The sequence below is a fragment of the Schistocerca cancellata genome, chromosome 2 (assembly GCF_023864275.1).
Source record: "Schistocerca cancellata isolate TAMUIC-IGC-003103 chromosome 2, iqSchCanc2.1, whole genome shotgun sequence".
Taxonomy (NCBI): domain Eukaryota; kingdom Metazoa; phylum Arthropoda; class Insecta; order Orthoptera; family Acrididae; genus Schistocerca; species Schistocerca cancellata.
In genome coordinates this window covers 704864912-704888315 of record NC_064627.1, presented here as the reverse complement: position 1 = coordinate 704888315, position 23404 = coordinate 704864912, and the positions used below count along the sequence as shown (strand labels likewise).

At 42.4% G+C, this 23404-nt stretch overlaps 1 protein-coding gene across 2 annotated transcripts in view; it reads right to left on the bottom strand.

Annotated features, from left to right (window-relative positions):
• The window catches only part of LOC126162495 (run domain Beclin-1-interacting and cysteine-rich domain-containing protein), a 234971-nt gene that overhangs the window by 131451 nt on the left and 80116 nt on the right, over window positions 1-23404 (bottom strand). For both annotated transcript variants that reach the window (XM_049919039.1, XM_049919040.1), the window contains exon 4: window positions 12129-12312. In XM_049919039.1, the coding sequence (XP_049774996.1) occupies window positions 12129-12312 (184 nt within the window). The remainder of the gene's footprint in view (window positions 1-12128; window positions 12313-23404) is intronic.

Here is a 23404-nt window from a genome sequence, read left to right as displayed (position 1 = left end):
TTTCCTAATCTAGTTCCCTCAGCATCACCCTATTTAATTCGACCACATTCCATTATCCTCGTTTTGGTTTTGTTGATGTTCATGTTATATCCTCCTTTCAAGACACTGTCCATTCCATTCAGCTGCTCTTCCAGGTCCTTTGCTGTCTCTGACAGAATTACAATGTCATCGGCGAACCTCAAAGTTTTTATTTCTTCTCCCTGGATTTCAATACCTACTCCAAATTTTTCTTTTGTTTCCTTTACTGCTTGCTCAATATACAGATTGAATAACATCGGGGAGGGGCTACATCCCTGTCTCACTCCCTTCCCAACCACTGCTTCCCTTTCATGCCCCTCGACTCTTATAACTGCCATCTGGTTTCTGCACAAATTGTAAATAGCCTTTCGCTACCTGTATTTTACCCCTGCCATCTTTAGAATTTGAAAGAGAGTATTCCAGTCAACATTGTCAAAAGCTTTCTCTAAGTCTACAAATGCTAGAAACATAGGTTTGCCTTTCCTTAATCTTTCTTCTAAGATAAGTCGTAAGGTTAGTATTGCCTCACATGTTCCAACAATTCTACGGAATCCAAACTGATCTTCCCCGAGGTTGGCTTCTACCAGTTTTTCCATTTGTCTGTAAATAATTCGTGTTAGTATTTTGCAGCTGTGACTTATTAAACTGATAGTTCGGTAATTTTCACATCTGTCAACACCTGCTTTCTTTGGGATTGGAATTACCGTATTTACTTGAATCTAAGCCGCACTCAAATCTAAGCCGCACCTTAAAAATGAGACTCGAAATCAAGGAAAAAAAATTTTCCCCAATCTAAGCCGCACCTGAAATTTGAGACTCGAAATTCAAGGGGAGAGAAAAATTATAGAGCGCATCTCCAAATCGAGACAAAGTTGGTCCATTGTAATATGAGACACAATTTAGGTCGAATGAATGACGATACAGCTACAGTAGTTTGGTTCGAGTCGTAAGCTCTGCAGTTAAGCTTTACCAGGTAGCCATTGCTATGCGTCAGGCGCTCCGTCCGTATTTATATGGGTACCCTTCCTTTTCCACGTGCTTCGTCTGATTTGAATTGATTGCTTATTTTTCTTTGATCTGATAGGTGCAGTTTAATAAAAGTCCTCAATCTTTCCTCTCCCACATCCACACCAGTTGTTCACAGCATCCTCCTACAGGCCAACCGCAAATTAGAACAGCATGCCACCCTCCACCTTAAAATCATCCAATCTCCTGGTTTCCCACCTCCGGAAAGGCAACTCACTCACCCTTCACAACCATTCCAGCAAACCTCAACCCCCTCTCATTGCACACAAACCTAGTCTCTCCCATCTACTCAATCTCCCACTTCCAGTTCCACTCCCTCCAAAACCTCAAAATTCCAATCAACACAATCTGGAACCACAACAGCCCAATTCAGTAGTTAACCTCTCCTCCAAACCTCTCTCCCAATCCGAAACCTCTGTCCATCCAAAGGCCTCACCTTCAGCCCCACTCCCAGATTTAACCAAACAGCCCTTGTCAAAGATTTACTGTCCTACACCCGTACTCTCTGCTGGAAATATCACTTTGCCACGAAGAAAAATGATCCTAATCCTACTCCTAATGATCCAACTCCCCAAGATACTATCCAAATTGAACCATGCCTGGAACAGTTCCGTCCTCCGTCACAGCGGGACCCACCTCCTCTTCCTCAAAATCACCCTCTCCTAACCTTCCAGGAATTTCTGACTTCCAGCCTTGCCTCTCAATCCTTCTTAAAAAACCTTAATCCTACTCCCAACATCACCACTGCTGAAGCCCAGGCTATCCGTGATCTGAAGGCTGACCAATCCATCGTCATTCTTCCGGCGGACAAGGGTTCCACAACTGTGGTACTTGATCGTCGGGAGTACGTGGCTGAGGGACTGTGTCAGCTTTCAGACAACACTACTTACAAAGTTTGCCATGGTAATCCCATTCCTGATGTCCAGGCGGAGCTTCAAGGAATCCTCAGAACCTTAGGCCCCCTACAAAACCTTTCACCTGACTCCACCAACCTCCTGACCCCACCAACACCCCGCACCCCTACCTTCTACCTTCTTCCCAAAATTCACAAACCCAATCATCCCGGCCGTCCCATTGTAGCTGGTTACCAAGCCCCCACAGAACGCATCTCTGCCTACGTAGATCAACACCTTCAACCCATTACATGCAGTCTCCCATCCTTCATCAAAGACACCAACCACTTTCTCGAACGCCTGGAATCCTTACCCAATCCGTTACCCCCAGAAACCATCCTTGTAACCATTGATGCCACTTCCTTATACACAAATATTCCGCATGTCCAGGGCCTCGCTGCGATGGAGCACTTCCTTTCACGCCGATCACCTGCCACCCTACCTAAAACCTCTTTCCTCATTACCTTAGCCAGCTTCATCCTGACCCACAACTTCTTCACTTTTGAAGGCCAGACATACCAACAATTAAAGGAAACAGCCATGGGTACCAGGATGGCCCCCTCGTACGCCAACCTATTCATGGGTCGCTTAGAGGAAGCCTTCTTGGTTACCCAGGCCTGCCAACCCAAAGTTTGGTACAGATTTATTGATGACATTTTCATGATCTGGACTCACAGTGAAGAAGAACTCCAGAATTTCCTCTCCAACCTCAACTCCTTTGGTTCCATCAGATTCACCTGGTCCTACTCTAAATCCCATGCCACTTTCCTTGACGTTGACCTCCACCTGTCCAATGGCCAGCTTCACACGTCCGTCCACATCAAACCCACCAACAAGCAACAGTACCTCCATTATGACAGCTGCCACCCATTCCACATCAAACGGTCCCTTCCCTACAGCCTAGGTCTTCGTGGCAAACGAATCTGCTCCAGTCCGGAATCCTTGAATCATTACACCAACAACCTGAAAACAGCTTTTGCATCCCGTAACTACCCTCCCGACCTGGTACAGAAGCAAATAACCAGAGCCACTTCCTCATCTCCTCAAACCCGGAACCTTCCACAGAAGAACCCCAAAAGTGCCCCACTCGTGACAGGATACTTTCCGGGACTGGATCAGATTCTGAATGTGACTCTCCAGCAGGGATACGACTTCCTCAAATCCTGCCCTGAAATGAGATCCATCCTTCATGAAATCCTCCCCACTCCACCAAGAGTGTCTTTCCGCCGTCCACCTAACCTTCGTAACCTCTTAGTTCATCCCCATGAAATCCCCAAACCACCTTCCCTACCCTCTGGCTCCTACCCCTGTAACCGCCCCCGGTGTAAAACCTGTCCCATGCACCCTCCCACCACCACCTATTCCAGTCCTGTAACCCGGAAGGTGTACACGAGCAAAGGCAGAGCCACGTGTGAAAGCACCCACGTGATTTACCAACTGACCTGCCTACACTGTGAAGCGTTCTATGTGGGAATGACCAGCAACAAACTGTCCATTCGCATGAATGGACACAGGCAGACAGTGTTTGTTGGTAATGAGGATCACCCTGTGGCTAAACATGCCTTGGTGCACGGCCAGCACATCTTGGCACAGTGTTACACCGTCCGGGTTATCTGGATACTTCCCACTAACACCAACCTATCTGAACTCCGGAGATGGGAACTTGCCCTTCAGCATATCCTCTCTTCTCGCTATCCGCCAGGCCTCAATCTCCGCTAATTTTTAATTTCAATCTGCCGCCGCTCATACCTCACCTGTCTTTCAACATCATCTTTGCCTCTGTACTTCCGTCCCGACTGACATCTCTGCCCAAACTCTTTGCCTTTACAAATGTCTGCTTGTGTCTGTGTATATGCGGATGGATATGTGTGTGCGTGCGAGTGTATACCTGTCCTTTTTTCCCCCTAAGGTAAGTCTTTCCGCTCCCGGGATTGGAATGACTCCTTACCCTCTCCCTTAAAACCCATATCCTTTTGTCTTTCCTTCTCCTTCCCCCTTTCCTGATGAGGCAACCGTTGGTTGCAAAAGCTAGATTTTTGTGTGTATGTTTGTGTTTGTTTGTGTGTCTATCGACCTGCCAGCGCTTTTGTTTGGTAAGTCTCATCATCTTTCTTTTATATATATATATATATATATATATATATATATATATATGTATAATAGAAGGAAACATTCCACGTAGGAAAAATATACCTAAAAACAAAGATACACAAACGAACACAAACATACACACAAAATTCAAGCTTTCGCAACAAACTGTTGCCTCATCAGGAAAGAGGGAAGGAGAGGGAAAGACTTACCTTAGGGGGAAAAAAGGACGGGGATACACTCGCACACACACACACACACACACAAACACACACACACACACACACACACACACACACAAACACACACACACATATCCATCCACACATATACAGACACAGGCAGACATATTTAAAGACCAATATCACCTTTGTATATATATATATATATATATATATATAATAGAGGGAAACATTCCACGTGGGAAAAATATATTTAAAAAGAAAGATGATGAGACTTACCCAACAAAAGCGCTGGCAGGTCGATAGACACACAAATAAACACAAACATACACACAAAACTCTAGCTTTCGCAACCAACGGTTGCCTCGTCAGGAAAGAACCTGACGAGGCAACCGTTGGTTGCGAAAGCTAGAGTTTTGTGTGTATGTTTGTGTTTATTTGTGTGTCTATCGACCTGCCAGCGCTTTTGTTGGGTAAGTCTCATCGTCTTTCTTTTTATATATATATATATATATATATATATATATATATATATATATATATATAGAGAGAGAGAGAGAGAGAGAGAGAGGAATCGTCTCATTAGCGAAACAATGGCAAGAAACTGCTTTTTCTTGTTACTTACACTGCTGCTTTCTTTGATAATGATCAACAAGAACCAAATAATAGATAGAAGATATTCTGAACGAGAGTTTAGCGAAAATTTTTCTCCGTTTCCAGGCGCCTCTTTAGTGCATTACATTCTACGCAGAAATTAGAGTCATCTTAGATTTAAAAATCTTGTCAATTGCCGTGTTTCATTTCTGACTGTATCACTATTAAGCATAATAATACGAATATAAACATGACATGATATGTATATTCTTCCACGTTTGCTGCTGTCTCACTCTAGTTTCGTAGTTTATTAGGCAGACAGGATTTAAATGAGGTAGCAGCAAACATGAAACAATACATGGCAAAATGTTTATATGCGTATTATTCTTGTGGTGACGAGAATACTGCATGTGATTTACAATTTATAAACGTTCCTCTTAGCAACCATCTCTTCTCACAGATAGGAAACAATTCAGGATGTAGAGTTGGCCATATTGACAAACATACCAAACATTCTTGCCAGTCGGATTTTCGTAGTACACTGAAATGCTGCTACATTCGAAGATAAAAAATATGGAATTTATATTTACTTCGTTGGATAATGTATGAAAATGTAGTGGTCGAAACTCGGGAGTGGAGAAAATAGCCCGTCTTCCACTTTTTTTTAAATTTATTTACTGACGCAGAGGTTTTGGCGCCAGTATTTATCTTTGTGCCAACAAAGCATGCCCGTGTAGCGCTACATATATTCGACGGCAGAAGTAAGTTGTGGCGGCACCCACAAACTTTTTTCAGAATTTCTGCTTGCTTTACACTCGATTCTAAGCCGCAGGCGGTTTATAGGATTTCAAAAACCAGAAAAAAAGTGCGGCTTAGACTCGAGTAAATACGGTATATTCTTCTTGAAGTCTGAGGGTATTTCGCCTGTCTCGTACATCTTGCTCACCAGATGGTAGAGTTTTGTCAGGACTGGCTCTCCCAAGGCTGTCAGTAATTCTAATGGAATGTTGTCTACTCCCGGGGCCTTGTTTCAACTCAGGTCTTTCAGTGCTCTGTCAAACTCTTTATGCAGTATTGTATCTCCCATGTCATCTTCATCTACATCCTCTTCAATTTCCATAATATTGTCCTCAAGTACATCGCCCTTGTATAGACCCTCTATATACTCCTTCCACCTTTCTGCTTTCCCCTCTTTGCTTAGAACTGGGATTCCATCTGAACTCTTGATATTCATACACGTGGCTCTCTTTTCTCCAAAGGTCTCTTTAATTTTCCTGTAGGCTGTATCTATCTTACCGCTAGAGAGATAAGCCTCTACATCCTTACATCTGTCCTCTAGCCATGCCTGCTTAGCCATTTTGCACTTCCTGTCGATCTCATTTTTGAGACGTTTGTATTCCTTTTTGCCTGCTTTGTTTACTGCATTTTTATATTTTCTCCTTTCATCAATTAAATTCAGTATCTCTTCTGTTACCCAAGGATTTCTATTAGCCCTCGTCTTTGTACCTACTTGTTCCTCTGCTGCCTTCACTACTTCATCCCTCAGAGCTACCCATTCGTCTTCTACTGTATTTCTTTCCCCCATTCCTGTCAATTGTTCCCTTATGCTCTCCCTGAAACTCTGCACAACCTCTGGTTTAGTCAGTTTATCCAGGTCCCATCTCCTTAAATTCCCACCTTTTTGCAATTTCTTCAGTTTTAATCTACAGTTCATAACCAATAGATTGTGGTCAGAGTCCACATCTGCCCCTGGAAATGTCCTACAATTTAAAACCTGGTTCCTAAATCTCTGTCTTATCATTATATAATCTATCTGATACACTTTAGTATCTCCAGGATTCTTCCATGTATACAATCTTCTTTTATGATTCTTGAACCAAGTGTTAGCTATGATTAAGTTATGTTCTGTGCAAAATTCTAACAGATGGCTTCCTCTTTCATTTCTTAGCCCCAATCCATAGTCACCTACTATGTTTCCTTCTCTCCCTTATCCTACTTTCGCATTCCAGTCACCCATGACTATTAAATTTTCGTCTCCCTTCACTACCTCAATAATTTCATTTATCTCATCATACATTTCTTCAATTTCTTCGTCATCTGGAGAGCTAGTTGGCATATAAACTTGTACTACTGAAGTAGGCATGGGCTTCGTGTCTATCTTGGCCACTATAATCCATTCACTATGCTGTTTGTAGTAACCTACCCGCACTCCTATTTTTTTATTCATTATTAAACCTACTCCTTCATTACCCCTATTTGATTTTGTATTTATAACCCTGTATTCACCTGACCAGAAGTCTTGTTTCTCCTGCCACCGAACTTCACTAATTCCCACTATATCTAACTTTAACCTATCCATTTCCCTTTTTAAATTTTCTAACCTACCTGCCCGATTAAGGGATCTGACATTCTCCTGATAATGACGTCCTCTTGAGTAGTCCCCGCCCGGAGATCCGAATGGGGGACAATTTTACCTCCGGAATATTTTACCCAAGAGGACACCATCATCATTTAACCATACAGTAAAGCTGCATGCCCTCGGGAAAAATTACAGCTGTAGTTTCCCCTTGCTTTCAGCTGTTCGCAGTACCACAACAGCAAGGCCGTTTGGTTAATGTTACAAGGCCAGATCAGTCAATCATCCAGACTGTTGCCCCTGCAACTACTGAAAAGGCTGCTGCCCCTCTTCAGGAACCACACGTTTGTCTGGCCTCTCAACAGATACCCCTCCGTTGTGGTTGCACCTACGGTACAGCTATCTGTATCGTTTAGGCACGCAACCTTCCCACCAACGGCAAGGTCCATGGTTCATGGGGGGACTGAGTACTAGTTTCACTGAAAAATGGACTTTGGTACTTCTCTTTAGCATGGCTGCAGGCAGTGCATGAGAACAGAGGAGTGGATTGGGAGGGGGAGACTGGAGAAGAGAGAGTGAGTGAGTGAGTGCAGAATGAGTGAAGTTAGGCTCATGGGGCATGGATGGAAGCAGATGTGGGGCAGAGGCTTACAGAGACTGAGGCCAGGAGGACTAGTGGGTTTCAATGACTACTTCCAAATCTAAGCCATCTCATTTCTTACTCCAAAGACTAAAGTCTGTGATTTTTTTTTTTAAGTATGACCTATAGTTTATTCTTTTGATTCTCGTTCTATTTGCTGTTTCTGACTTTTGCTTGTATTTGGCTTTGATCAAGTTTCATCAGTTATATCATTATCTGTGAAGTGCACTGTGCAGATAAATACTGTCTCATAACATATATTGTAGTTGTTGCTACTTCCAACTGCTTCCCTGCAACTGAATGTCTCACATTTCATGTTTTCACCTCTGGCTGATGATAACTGGACACTATTCTTCTGACTCAAATATTGTTAAAAATCAGATCTGACGAATCTGGAATGTTACGTTAGCGGAATTTAGAATCACCATGAACCATTACCTCGCCAATGTGGGGTGCCTTGCGTGCCTCTACACTGTAGATAGCCATATCACAGGTGTGACCACAATGGAGAAAGATATGTGGAGAGGTCAGACTAACATGTGGTGCCTGATGAGGGTAGCAGCCTTTTCAGTGGTTGTGGGGGCAACAGTCTGGATGATTGAATGATCTAGTCTTCTAAATTAGCCAGCATTATCTTACTGTACTTGCACTGCAAATGGCTGAAAGTAAGGAGGATTTACAGCTAAGTTCTATTTTTCCCTTGGGTTTGCTGCTCTACTATATGTCTTAACATGGCATTCGCATGGGAAGAATACTCCAGAGATAAAATAGCCCTCCACTTGTATCTCCGCAAAAAGACTACTCACTGTGATGTCATCACCAAGAAAACCAAGAATGGCATTTAATGATCTTTCCTTTGTGTGGGACCACAGACACACAGAAATTTCTGAAAGATAATTCCGCTATTTGATTGTTAATTGTTGATTTATTTGCACAATAACAATTTCACTTTGCAGCCATTTTCAAGTGAATGATGAAATGTTAAAATGTCTGTCCTGCCTGTGACATGTCATCGTAAAAGAAAAAACATATTTCTAGTCTTATAGATCAACTGTCATATTACAGGATACAAGTAAATATTCAGAATACATAATATTGCTGACATTGTGCACAATGAGAAACCATTAACATTCAGTATAGCATATTTAACAGCAAATATGTTTCTGTGACCTGCATTCATCACTTCTGTCCATCAGCAGAACTATTTAACAGCAAATACATTCCTGTCACATTGTGACCTGCATTCATCACTTCTGTTAATCAACTGAAGTGATGACTGCAGGTCCCAAGAATATATTTGCTGTTCAATATGCCATACTGCGTGTTAATGGTTTTTCATTGTGCACAATTTCAGCAATGTTATGTATCCTGGATATGTACCTGTATCCTGCAATACGACGGCTGATCTATAACACCAGAAATATTTTTTTTTGATGATGACATATCACAGACAGGTCAGACATATTTTAACATTTCAACAAGCACTTTAGAATGGTTACAAAGTCGAAATAATAATTGTGAAAAATTAATGAACAACGAACAGTAAAGTGGCATAAATTTATTTTTTTAAGAAAAAAATTATATTCATTAATTTGGTATGTAGGTTAGAGAATGTAAAAATGAAAATGAGTAGGTTAAAGTTAGACAAAGGGAGAATTTGTGAAGTGCAGTGGTAGGAAGAATAGGACTTTTGGTCAGGTCCGTACAGAGCTATCAACACAAATTCAGACAGGGACAATGCAGGATTAGTCCTGATAACGAATAAGAAAATAGGAATGCGGGTAAGCTACTGTACGCAGCTTAGTGAACATATTACGGTAGCCAATGCCCAGAACAGTACGACTATTTTACATGTCAACTAGCTCCACAGATGATGATGAGATTGAAAAAAGAATGTATGACACGACAAAGGAAATTACACAGAAACTTGAACCTGATGAAAATTTAATTGTGACGAGTGGCTGGAATTCAATATGACGAAAAGGAACAGAATGAAAAATAGTAGGAGAAGATGGGCTGTAGGAAAGGAAAGAAAAAGGAAGATGCCTGATAGAATTTTGTACAGAGTATAATTTAATCAAAGCTAAAATTTGGTTTAAGAATAATGAAAGATCATACAAGTGGAAGAGACTCAGGAACACTGGAAGGTTTCAGATTATATAATGGTAAAACAGAGATTTCAAAACAGATTTTAAACTGTAAGACATTTCGAGGGGCATATGTGGATTCTGATCATAATTTACTGGTTTAATCAGAGACCTTCTCAAGTCTCAAACATCTATATGGTCTATATGTCTATATGCAGACTGAAGTGATGAATGAATGTTTGTATCAAGACCAGGACCAGGATTTGAACGCGGGTCTCCACTCAGTAGGCAGATGTGCTAACCACTACACCATCCTGGCACAGTGACTTCGCACAACTGCACAAAACTACCCTAGCATGCCTCCCTCCTCAACCCATATTCCCAATCATGTCTCAACCTGCTTAGAATTCCCTCTAAACTTGAACAGCATTGCAGAAGCTCTCTAACTGTATTGGAATAGCGCATCAGCATGAAATGAAATGGCGAATCCTGCCTGAAACCCAGGCATAGATGTATTAACTAAATTCCAGGCAGTTGGAGAGCCTCTGCAATGCTGTTCGAATTTAGGATGAATACCAAGTGAGCTGAGGTGAGAATGGGAACTTGGGTTGAGGGGGAAGGCATGCTAGGGTAGTCCATGCAGTTGTGTATAGCAACTGTACTAGGTTGGCATAGTGGTTATCGCATCTGCGAGTGAGCAGGAGACTCAGGTTTGAATCCTCGCCTTGGTACAATTTTTCATTCATTGTTTCAATCTGTGTACATAGATCATAATTTACTGGTTATGAATTGCAAACCAAAACTAAAGAAATTTGAAAATGGCCCCTGGAGTAGACGATATTCCCTCAGAATTATTGAAATCCTCGAGAGAGCCAGCCATGACAAAATTATTCCACCTTGCATGTAACAAATATGAGACTTGCAAAATATGCTCAGACTTCAAGAAGAAAGTAACAATTCCAATGTCAAAGAAGGCAGGTGCTAACATGCGAATACTACCAAACATTCAGTCTAAGTCATGGTTGTAGAATACTGACACAAACTATTTACAGAAAAATGGGAAAACTGGTAGAGGCTAATGTAGGAGAAGATTACTTTGGGTTCAGGAGAAATGTAGACAAGTGAGGCACTACTGACCCTACAACTTATCCTGATTGATGGGTTGAAGAAAAAAGCAAACCTTTGTTTATAGTATTTGTAGATTTAAAGAGAGATTTTAACAGTGTGTGAAGTGGACTACACTCTTAAATTTTGAAAGTGACAGGGATAAAACACAGGGAGTGAAAAGTTATTTAATAGTTGTACAGAAACCAGACTAAGGACATGAAAATGAAGCCATAGTTGAGAAGGGAGTGAGACAGGGTTGTAGTTTATCCCTGATGTTATTCAATCTGTACATTGAACAAGCTGTGAAAGGAATCAAGGAGAAATTTGGAAAATGAGTTAAAGCCCAGGGAGAAATAAAAACTTTACAATTTGCCAGTGAAATTTTAATTCTGTCAGAGACAGCAATGGATTTGAAACAGGAGTACAATTGAACGAATACTGTCTTGAGTAGATAAGAGTAACATCAATAAAAGCAAAGCAAGGGTAATGGAATGTAATCTATGCAAGGCAGGTGGAGCTGAGGGAATAAAGTAGTACATGAATTTTGTTATTTGGGCACCAAAATTACATGATGGAAGATGAAGAGATGATATGAAATGCAGACTGACAATAACAAGGAAAGCATTTCTGAAAAAGAGGACTTTGTTAATATCTAATACAAACTTAAGTGATAAGAAGCTTTTCATAGGGTGTTTTTATGGAATGTAGCATTGTACGGAAGTGAAATATGGGTGATAGGCAACTGAGACAAGAAGAAACTTTTGAAATATGGTGCTATAGAATAATGCTGGAGAATCAGGGGGTAGACTGAATAACAAATGATACAGTACTGAAATAGGCAAAAAGAAATTTGTGATACAACTTGACTAAACAAGGGATCAGCTGACAGCATACGTCATGAGGGGCCAAAGAACTGTCAGTTTGGCAATGGGCGAAAATCTGGGTGTAAAATCTGTAGAGAGAGAACAAGGCTTGAATACAATAAGTAGGTTCAAATGGGTGTAGGTGTAGTAGTTATGCAGAGATAAGAGGCTCGCAGGATAGATTAGTATGGAGAGCTGCATCAGACTGAAAACAACAACAACAACATAATCACTAATCAATGAGTAATATAGAACTTACTAAGCTAAGACTTACCAAACATGGATCTATCTCTGCGAGTAATGAGGGCTGATTCTGCTCCACAGCTCTCAAACAAATAAGTGTTGCTTCTCCATACTTTTCCTGACAAAGATAGGCCGTCTTTTCAAAGCATGATAATAAATGTTCTCTGTCTGACAGAAGCCATGACAGTTTTTGAGATAATGTATGGCCTTCCAAGCTGAAAAGAAACAAAATAAAAATAAATTAAAAGTGCTAACTAACATATTCGTGGAAAGTCCTGGGTGGAATACAAGCAATGGTGGAAATAAAGTTAACGACTTCAAGAAATACGAAACAAACTGTTGCTAGGCTTTTGGACATCCCCCTTAATGGGAGCTAACAAAAGCGTGCGTGCACCCACCTACACACACACACACACACACACACACACACACACACACACACAGCTACACTTTGGAGCTGCAACACTGACACAATAGAGAGTGTGTGTGTGTGTGTGTGTGTGTGTGTGTGTGTGTGTGTGTGTGTGTTTTTCTGTATTAATTAGACTCTGATGAAGGGCAATGACCAAAGGCTGGGCAATATTTTCAGTCTTGCTTGTATTTCTTGAAGTTTCCCCAACAGATAAAATATACCATCATCTTTCAGCAATGCATCTTGGACAATGAAGTTTTCTGTAACTTATGGGAAATAGTAGTGTGTTTAGATTACAATTGTTATTACTTTGAAATTATGAACTACTGCTTCTTAATCTAACATTCTGACAAATTGTGTAGTAGTTCTTGAATGTGGACTTCTGTGCCACTGAAACTTCTCTTCCACTGGAAGCTCCAGATTTTTGTCAAGTTTTGACTTCCTACTAAAGAACAGAAAGCACGTCTACATAAATATGCTTATGTTGCTCTGTAAGTTACAATAACATAACACTTTATATCAAAGAGTGAACATACACTGATCTGACAATGATTCCGTAAGATTTTCACTTATTACAGTTTTGTACAAAACTCACTGTTAAGCTTTGCCTCCTTTCCGTCATGTCACTTCCAATGTGATGGTACGCGCTGCTTAATAGCATGTCCCACTTCTCCAGCCTGGGACACGCCTGCAAGGTTTACACGGCTGCATGGTTTAACTGCTCCACCAGTAGTTACCACAAACACATAAAATTACCATTGTCGGCCCATCTTCGAAATGCATGACATCCATTATAGCCAGTTTATGTGGACAAATGGCACAACAGTTTAAAATTTTAAACAAAGTAAGTATAGTCTAATTCATGATGGCGATTCCTGCAGGCCAAAGCAGAACGGGGACTGCACTGTTGCTGGTTCCAAGTAACAGTTGCAGTACATGCATACATGTGTTTTGTGCTTGAAGAAAGCGCGTACCTGCAAATTACGTCTCTTCCTTGGTTATGTAAAATTTGTTGCTCACCAATGACTATGGCCACCATCACCTGTGCTGACTGCTCACAACAGTTGGAATAATAATTCATTAAATGACTCGCTAAAATCGTGTTTAATGTTTGCATTTAATACAACATTCACAGTAGATAGCTCAGAACACTACTGACACTCATTGGCTGTTGCAGAATTCATGATGCAGTTGTGCAGAACAACAAGAGACTCAACTGCCATTGTTCATGACTCCAGCTACAACAACAAACAACAGATTGCCACCCACCATATAGGGGAGATGTGGAATTGCTGACAGGCACAACAAAAAGACTACTAAACATGTAAGCTTTTGATGAAAAGGCTTTCTAAAGTAGACAACACACACATTCACGCAAGCACAACACACACACACAAGGGTGGCTGGTTGGTTTAATGATTAAATGGACCAAACTATGATGTCATCAGGTCCTCCTACCTGAAACAGGCAAGTCAACACAACTACACACCAAAGAAGAGCCTAGCGTGTGAAACCCAAGGGAAAAAAACCCCAAGGTCTACCGAAGGTCAACAAAACTTAGAGAAAGGAGCAATGAAAAGATAAGAGGGGTAAGGAGAGACAAAGGCGGGTGAGGTGTCCCATCCAGGGAGCAGTTGGAGGCCTGTAAATGCAGAAAGTGTGATGGGGGACATATCATCCCCCCCCCCCCCCCCCCCAAAACACACACACACTTTCCAGAGGTGCCCCACTCATCAATAGCCAGAAAAGACTGTTAGCACAGACACAATAAGAGAAGTACAGGAAAACATATGAACACCAAGTCAAACAGAACATGCAAGAAGTGGAAATAAGAGCGAAAGAGTGGGTAGGATGGGAGCTGGAGTGGACTATAAAACTCAGACAGTTGCTGCCTGTTTGGAGCAGAGGACGCAACAGGGCCTCCAGCAAACCCTTCAATGGGCTGACAAGGCTTAGGCACCCTCCCTTACAGACAGTGGTACAAACTCCTTCAAAAATAAACTTTAAAACCAGGTCAGCCGCTGAGACATCATCCACTAACATCAGGGGTAGCAAGTCAGGTAGATTAAGAGTCCACTGCTGGGCGGCGAGGTTAGGGCAGTCCAGCAAAATTTGGAACCCCATCAAACGGGCACTATAATAACAGTGGGGTGGATCCTCATGACAGAGATGATGACCATGAGTCAGCCAGGTATGGCTGAAACAGACCTAGAAATGATGATGGAGTCCTCACAAGAGGCCTGCATGGAGAACTTAATGGCATAATATACTTCTCAAGAGGCGGGTTGCCAATAACCAATTGGACGAGCCGGTCAGCGAGTTCATTCTCTGGGATCTCAACATGACACAGGGTCCACACAAAGACCGCCTAGTGACCACATTGTTTGAGGGCAAAAAAGGAATCCTGGATAGTCAGGACCAAGGAATGACGAGTGTAACACTGGTCAAGAGCTTGTAAACTGTACAAAGAGTCGCTACAGTTGAGGAAGGACTGAGTGGTGAAGGAACGAATGTGGTCAAGAGCATGAGAGATGGCTACCAACTCCTCAGTGAAAACACTGCAGCCATCCAGCAAGGGGTGGAAATCATTACATTGTGCATGAATGTAAGCAAAGCCAGCGTGACTGGCACCATCGAGTCATCAGTATAGATTAATTCTGAACCCCAAAACATGCCAACAATGGAGAGGAACTGGCAGTAGACAGTTGCAGGATGAGCTGAGTCTTTCAGATCTTGTGAAAGGTCAAGGCAGTGCTGTCACAGGGAGATGCACCATGAAGCCATACTGTGAGCAGGCCCGGAGAAGAATTGGCAGAGGGGAAAGCTGGAGTTCAGTAATATCTGGAAAGAGGAGATAGTAGTTCAGTTGCACCAGGAGCAATGGATGCATAACACATAGGCAATCAACAGTTTAGGCACGCACTGGTGGAACCCCTGCCTCTGTTGGGAGACTGATCATAAGGCTAGTCCAAACGGTACCAGTTGCTGGTCGTACCTCGCAATGGCATATCGGGTCCAGTATCTGTATGTCTAGCCATATGAGAGATTCCCATAATCTAGATGGGACTGGATCAATGCTTTGTAGAGCTATATCAGAGTATAGTGGTCCACACACCAGTCAGTGCCGCTAAGGCACTGAAGAGCATTGAGGTGTGATCAACATGTTTGCTTTAGTTAATGAAGATGGGGAAGCCATGTCAACCAGGCATCAAAGCCCAGTCCCAAAAAATGGTAAGAGTCCACCACATTGAGCGACTGGCCATCAAGGTACAGATCGGTATGGGAATGGACTGTATGGCAATGACAGGATTGCATAATGCAGATCTTGACAGTTGAAAAATGGAAGCCTTGAGTGAAAGCACAAGAATGTGCTCTGTGTATTGCTCCTTGCAGTCTGTGTTCAGCAAAGTCCATTGTGGACGAATAAAAATAAATGTAAAAATCATCAGCATAAGAAGAGGGGGTACCGTAGGCCTTGCACCCATCACCATAGCATTGATTGCCATTAAAAACAGAGGGACACTCAAAACAGAACCCTGCAGAATCCCAGTCTCCTGCAGATGGAAGTTGCTATGGGAGGCACCAACCTGTCCCTGAAAATTGCAACATGAAGAAAAGTTCTGAGTAAAAACCTGAAGAGGGTCACAAACGCCTCACTCATGTAAGGTAGCAATGATGTGGCGTCACGATGTAGATAGTAAGCTTTATGCAGACTGAAGAAGACTGCAACAAGGTGGTGACACCAGGCAGAGGCTATTCAAGTAGCAAACTCTAGGTGGACTAAATTATCTGCATTACAGCGCCCTTCGTGAAAACCACCCTGGGTCGAAGTCAAAAGGTCACGGAATTCAAGATACAATACAGCCTTTGACTTGCCGTACATTCAAGAAAGCTGCAGAGGACATTGGTTAAAACAATGACAGCTGTCGATCTGAAGAGGCGGTTTACTCAATTTCAAAACTGGCATAACAAAACTTTTTTGCCATTTGAAAGACAATTCTCCCTTGCTCCGGAGATGGTTAGAAACAGTACATGATGTTGGCTCGCCACTGATAAGAGTTGAAACATTTGGTTGTGCAACCAGTGTGGTCCACGAACCATGTCGGGGCAGACAGCAAGAACGTTCATGAATTCCCACTCATTAAACAGGGTGTTATTTTTAAAGGACAGTGTTTGAGAAGATGGAACATGGGTGGGTAGTGGACCGGCACAGAGGCCTGGGTGAAATGCCTAGCAGAATGCTCAGCAGTAGCGTCCAAGCTGGTGAGGGTAACACCACTCAGGGAAATTCCTGGGACATGAGTGGCAGTACAGTGGCTAAAATTGCATTTGATCTTTGTCCATACCTGGGAAGAGGAAGAATCCAGCCCTATGGCAGTGACATACCATTCCCAACAAATCCATTTCTGGCGTTTTATAAAATAATCGACCTGGACACAAAGCCACTTGAAGGCCAGGAGGTGGGCAAGAGATGGATGCTGTATGTAGCATTGGAGGGCTCGACGGTTATCTTTAATAGCCACAAGGACAGGATGGGGGTAAGAAGGAGGGGGGGGGGGGGGGGGGGCAGAGAAACTAACAGAAGCAAAGGCAGATGTAAGGATACTGGGTGGAGATGGTTGAATTTCTGTTGGCTGTTGTTGGACCTCTGAGTAGGATAGATGGTTGAGAGTTTTGAATTCCTGAATCTTTCTTTCCTTTTTATAGATAGGGCAATCTCGCAGCAGAGGAGTGTGTGGGTCCAAACAGTTCGTGCACTTGGGCAGTGGGATGCAAGGACTCCACACATGGAGAGGGTGGCTGCAGTCACCGCAAATAGGATTTGCCCCACATCATGAAGACGTGACACTGGAAACAGTGCGGGTGAGGTGAGATGTAGGGCTTCATGTCACAATGGTAAACAATAACTTTGACTTTTTCTGGAAGGGTACCCATTCAAAAGCCAAGATCTGAGTACTGGTATCAATGCAATTGTCCTTAGGACCTCTCTGGACTCACTGGATGAAATGGATGCCGCACTGTTTCAGATTAGTGCTGCACTCACTGGATGAAACGGATGCCGCACTGTTTCAGATAAGTGATAAGTTCCTTTTCAGATTGAAGGAGAATGTCCCTGTGGAAATAATGCCCTGGGTCATATTTAAGCACTGGAGAGGGGTAACGCCCAGCAGGATGTCCCTCCCCTAAGCGGTCACAAGCACAAAGGAAAGTTGACTGACTGGCAGTCACATCTTACTAAGTGAGTCAACTACATTAAACCTATCTTTGATATGTTCTACAAAAAAGAGCAGTTTGGTAGTGGTGAAATTCACCCCATCTGTCCTAGACCAAACCAAGTAACAGGGAAAAGGTTTTGCTCCAAGTTGGTATGCCTGGCCCCCCCTCCCAAAGGGTGACCAGGGAGGGGAGGGCCAAGGAAGTAAAAGTAGCTGTCTAAAGAGATGGTTGTGGAAGACCGGCTGGAGGTGTGGAGCTTAGCATGCTTCATAAGAGCATCCGCCCCATTACCACCCATTCCTATCAGGGCCTCACCTTGTGGGCACCACTCAACCATAGCGTGGGCTGCCTGGCAAGGTGGTCACTGCCGGGAGTTCGAAAGCCACAAGAAGATGAACAATCACTGCTCGGCATACATGTGACAGCTCAGGTGCCAGTAGACTGATCTCTGTGTTTCCAGAGAGCTCAGCCAGATCGGCACATAACAGCCCCATTACATGGACTAACTGCATGTGCTGGTGACCTAGCAGAGGAGGGTGGGGGGGGGGGGGGAGAGGGGGGGGGGGCTTGGTTTGCTACAGTGTGGCCTTGATCACCTGATTTCTCTCTCTGTGATTTTCATCTGTGGGGTAAACTGAACACTACTCCTGCTATTCCTCACGCAGATATGGTACATGTATGTCACAATTTGGTAAATCGAGCACAGCACTGCCTCAACATAAATAGTGGCCACTCCCAGAACCTTATGTGATGTTCATTAATGAAGGTCAATTCTGCATCAGTCTTACTGTAAATATTTTCTGGGCCAGTTTTAGTTTGCACACCTTGTACTCTGAACATGCTTAAAATTTCAGTACAAAGGCCCTATGCAGGTTCTAATGCTGACAGCTTACTGGACAAACTGGTGAGCCTGGAAGAGGCAGTAAGATTGGATGTACGAAAATCAGATTAGGAAAGCTCTGCAAGTGAAAACCAACTGGGTGTTTATGAAATTCCTTTTCAGTGTGGTTAACATTATACAGGGTGTCCCATTTTAATCTATACTGGCCGGTATCTCTGGGGTGGCACAATCCTGGGGAAAAAAAAAAAAAAAAAAAAAAATTTAACTAGTAAAAGTTGTAAAGTTTGAAGGGGGTCGTGGTATGGTTACCTTGAAATGACCTTGAAACCTGTTTTCAAGGTCAAACCAAGGTCAAGTTTATTTTTGCAAATGGCAGCCTCTATTTTTATTCCATATTCGTATTCTATCTGGGGCGGGGAGGAGGAGGGGGGGGGGCACATGTTTGTAGGGAACATTTTTTTCGAAAAACCAGTAGTTTATTGTCAGGGGGCACTTCATTGTAACTTTCCCAGGTTACCAGTATCTTGAGAATGAAGCAAGATCAGGAAAAATTTTCAGTGAAAATCTTTTGTATGGTTTCTGAACTCTGTCCACTGGCAAAATTTTCGTGAACTTGAAATGGCCTTGAAATTCTTCAGTATGGATTAACCTGAAAGCAAATACCGTCGGCATTGACGGAAACCAATGTGCACCACTTGGAGGGTGCTAAATCAGAGACCAGCACTGTGCTTGTGCCAGCACAATCAGAGAAGAGAAGGGTGGAGCTTTGAGGCTAAGTAATAAGTCATTGTCGGGAAATCTGAAACCACGACTGGGGGTTCTGAGAAATTTTACCTTTGGAGACTTTGAAAATTTCTCAGAATTCATTTAGAATGATTCTTGACTGGCATGACTCTCATAAATTTTTTTGTTATGGACTTAGAAAATATGTGTGTAAAGGGATTTAGAATACTTCCACCTCGTTGAACTCTGATGAATTTTGCCTCGTGGGATTCAGAACAATCTTGTCTCGCGAGACTCTAAGGCATTCCTGAAGTGAAATTTTTCCAAATCCCTACAAGCAAAATTATTCTCCACACAAATGTTTGGATCCCATAAGAGAAAAATTTATCTGAGTCACCTTGTCTCGCAATCGACTTTCTTGGGCCCGTCTTCCATTTCTGCCTTCCCTTCACATTTGAAAAGAACAGATTACCTTGGGGTATGTCATTATTTTATTATTTACATCAATACTGAGATATGTAAAGGTGCCCTCTTGAAAGACACACATCTGTTAGACACCTAGGTGATTTTCTGAAAGAGTGCACTATAATACTGTATGTTATGGCTTCACGTTGTGGTGTAAACAGGATGTTTAGTTGAAAGAAAAACCTAAGAAAACTAATAATAGTGAAAGTGATCAATAAAATTTATTTTTTGAGTATAATCTGTCTGAAATGGCTGATTACATACCATAAGAAATAGTGAGAATGATAAAAACTGTTGTTGAGTATTGCGATAATTATGTAGCCGCGCAAAGATTGTATGCCAAAAGGTATCCCAATGCTTGTCATCCCAAGAAGGTTACAATTAGGACTCTGGTAAGATGAGATGAAAGAGGGGCCTCGAAAAGGCAGATACAAAAGACAGGCCCGAGAGAGGTGATTGTGCTGGGAGTTTGTGCTATCATCACTGAAGACCCACACCTTTTGACTAGTCGGATTCAGCGAATGCATGGCGTGCCTCAATCAACTGTATCTCATGTTTTAAAATACTTTAATTCCATATCATGTACATATCACCCAAGCAACTAAGCCTGGGGATGCTGAGAGACGCCTGGTATTTTGTCGATGAGCTGATATGCAAATACGTTGTGATCCCTTCTTCTTCGCACACACTCTCTTTACAGATGAGCCAAACTTTGACAACAGGGGAGGAGTCAATCTCCGTAACACACACTACTGGGTGGTAGCAAATCCTCACTGGCAACAAGACCACCAAACACAGAGATGGTGGTCAAACAATCTTTGGGTGGGCATAGTTGGAGATTATGTGATAGGTCCTGTTTTTTGTGGCAAAATGTTTAACAGCTTGTGCTACCTTCATATTCACCAGAATCTGGTGTCTCCTTTAATAGAAAATATCCCCCTAGACATATGAGCACATATGTGGTTTCAAACATGATGGCACCCATGCACATCAGGTCTTACCTGTCAGAAGGTACCTTAACGCAACTTACCCGAATCGATGGATTGGTATCAGTAGTGCAATATATGAATTCCCATCAAGATTGACAGATTTGACACCACTGGACTACTACTTATGGGGACCTGTGAAGCAGAAGGTGTGCTCCACTCCCCCTACGATTCCAGAAGATATGAGAGAAAGGATTGTGGTGGCTTTCCAGGCAATCACCCATCAGACATTGAATGATGTCAAGACCAGTTTCCAACAGAAAGTGGAAATGTGCATTAGGCAAAATGGACAGCTGATCAAGCATCTGAGATCCTAAATTTCCAGTGAGAACCATGTTGATCAGATCTTTTCAGGCTTAACAACGTGCGAAGTCCACTGGGCAACCTCCACGTGATGCACATTGCAGTCCACTGATGCCAATGGTATTTGCTTTCAGGTTAACCCATACAGAAGAATTTCAAGGCCATTTCAAGTTCATGAAAATTTCACCAGTGGACAGAATTCAGAAACCATACAGGATTTTCACTGAAAATTTTTCTCGCTCTCACTCCGTTCTCGAGATACTGGTAACCTGGAAAAGTTGCAATGAAGTGGCCCTGGCAACAAACCATTGGTATATCAAAAATATATTCCTACAAACAATGCATTTTTTTTCATGTGGAATACGAATATGGAATAAAAAATAGGGATTTCCATTTTTAAAAAATGAACCTGAACTTGACCTTGAAAATAGCATTCAAGGTCATTCAAGCTAACCACTCCATGACCCCCTTCGAATCTTACAACTTTTACTAGAGACTTTTTGTTGCAGAATTGTGCCACTCCAGAGATATTGGCCAGTATAGATTAAAATGGGACACCTTGTATAGGACAAACAACATGTACTGGACAGCAACTGTGTATTTAACACCAGCCACACACCCACATTCTACAGCCCAGCAAACTAGCAGTGGCTGCAGTGTTGTGATAAACACTGTGTGTGGCTGGTGCAGTGGTTGGCACAATGATTACCGCAACTACCTAGTAAGCAAAAGATCCAGGTTTTCAGTCCCAGTCTAGCACATGTTTTCACTCGTCATTACTGATTCCTGTTAATGTCCCAATGCACAACAATAATCCCTCCCCTTTACTTTCCTTTCTTCCCTCACCACTTCAAAATTATATATAATGTATCACAGTTACAGATTCTGCATTGTGTCACAGATGCCACGCATTCATATAAAAGAAGTAAAGCTGTGAGGGCAGATCGCAAGTCATGCTGGGATTGCTCAGTAGGCAAAGGACTTGTCCATGAAAGGCAAAGATCCTAGTTTCAACTCTCAGTTGGTACAGGATTTTAATCTGCCATGAAGTTTCAAATCAGCACACAATCACCTGCACAATGGAAATTCTTTCTGGAGTATGAAATTTGTTGTACTTTTTAACTTTTCACTTAAATGCAAGATGAAAATAAACATGAGTAATAACATGATTAAACATGGAAATCAGTGTTTAACAGCACTGGAAAAATTAGAAGTTTATGTGAATTATGTTATATAAGTTTCATGTTTACAGTTTGGATAGCACATGACAAAAACATTTTCTGTTTTATTGAATGGTCTTGTGCGTTTAACTGAATGCTTTTGATAATTCCAGTGCACTGGAAAAGAGTGAAGAAGCTTGTGAAGACAGTACAGAATGCAGAAGAAATATAAGAATTAACATAGGTATGTACTAGAGGCATTCAATAAATAATGCAACACATTTTCTTTCTTGGCCAATTTCAGTTGAAAAAAATGTAGAATTTATTATGGAACATCATAGAATATTCCCACTTCAGTCCCTACAGTTTCATGAAGCTCTGGTAGGTGACGATGTTACACGTAGCCTTCAAAATGGCATCTGTAACGGAGGTGCCTTCCCAGCAGAGACCTGTCATCAAGTTTCTTTTGGCAGAAATCAGAGTATTGCAGATATTAATAGGTGCTTGCAGAATGTCTACGGAGATCTAGCAGTAAACAAGAGCATGGTGACAAGAATTAAATTTTCACTCTGCAGCAAAATGTGCACTGATATGCCAGGAAGTTTCAAAAACATGGGGAGTTTCCAGAATGAGATTTTCACTCTGCAGCAGAGTGTGCACTGATATGAAACTTCCTGGCAGATTAAAACTGTGTGCCTGACCGAGACTCAAACTCGAGACCTTTGCCTTTCGCGGGCAAGTGCTCTACCAACTGAGCTACCCAAGCACGACTCACGCCCCGACTTCACAGCTTTACTTCCGCCAGTACCTCGTCTCCTTGCCCGCGAAAGGCAAAGGTCTCGAGTTCGAGTCTCGGTCCGGCACACAGTTTTAATCTGCCAGGAAGTTACATGGTAGTTGTTGGGCAAGGCATCTGTCATGATCGCAACCTGTATGGCCTCGCAAGTGGCGGTTCGTCGCAATTTTGGAACACGGATATTCTAATTCTAGGTGACTGACAGATCGGAATTAAACACCTCACTGCGCAGCTGGACATCTCTTTTTGGTAGTGCTGACACACATGTCCACCAGTTGGGTAGCTGAAACGTGTGTGCCTATTGGGTTCCTCACCTCCTGCAGAAGACCATAAAGAGCAATACAGGATCATCTGTGGGGAATTTCTAATGTGTTACGAGGCTGATGTTTTTTTGTTGAATATTT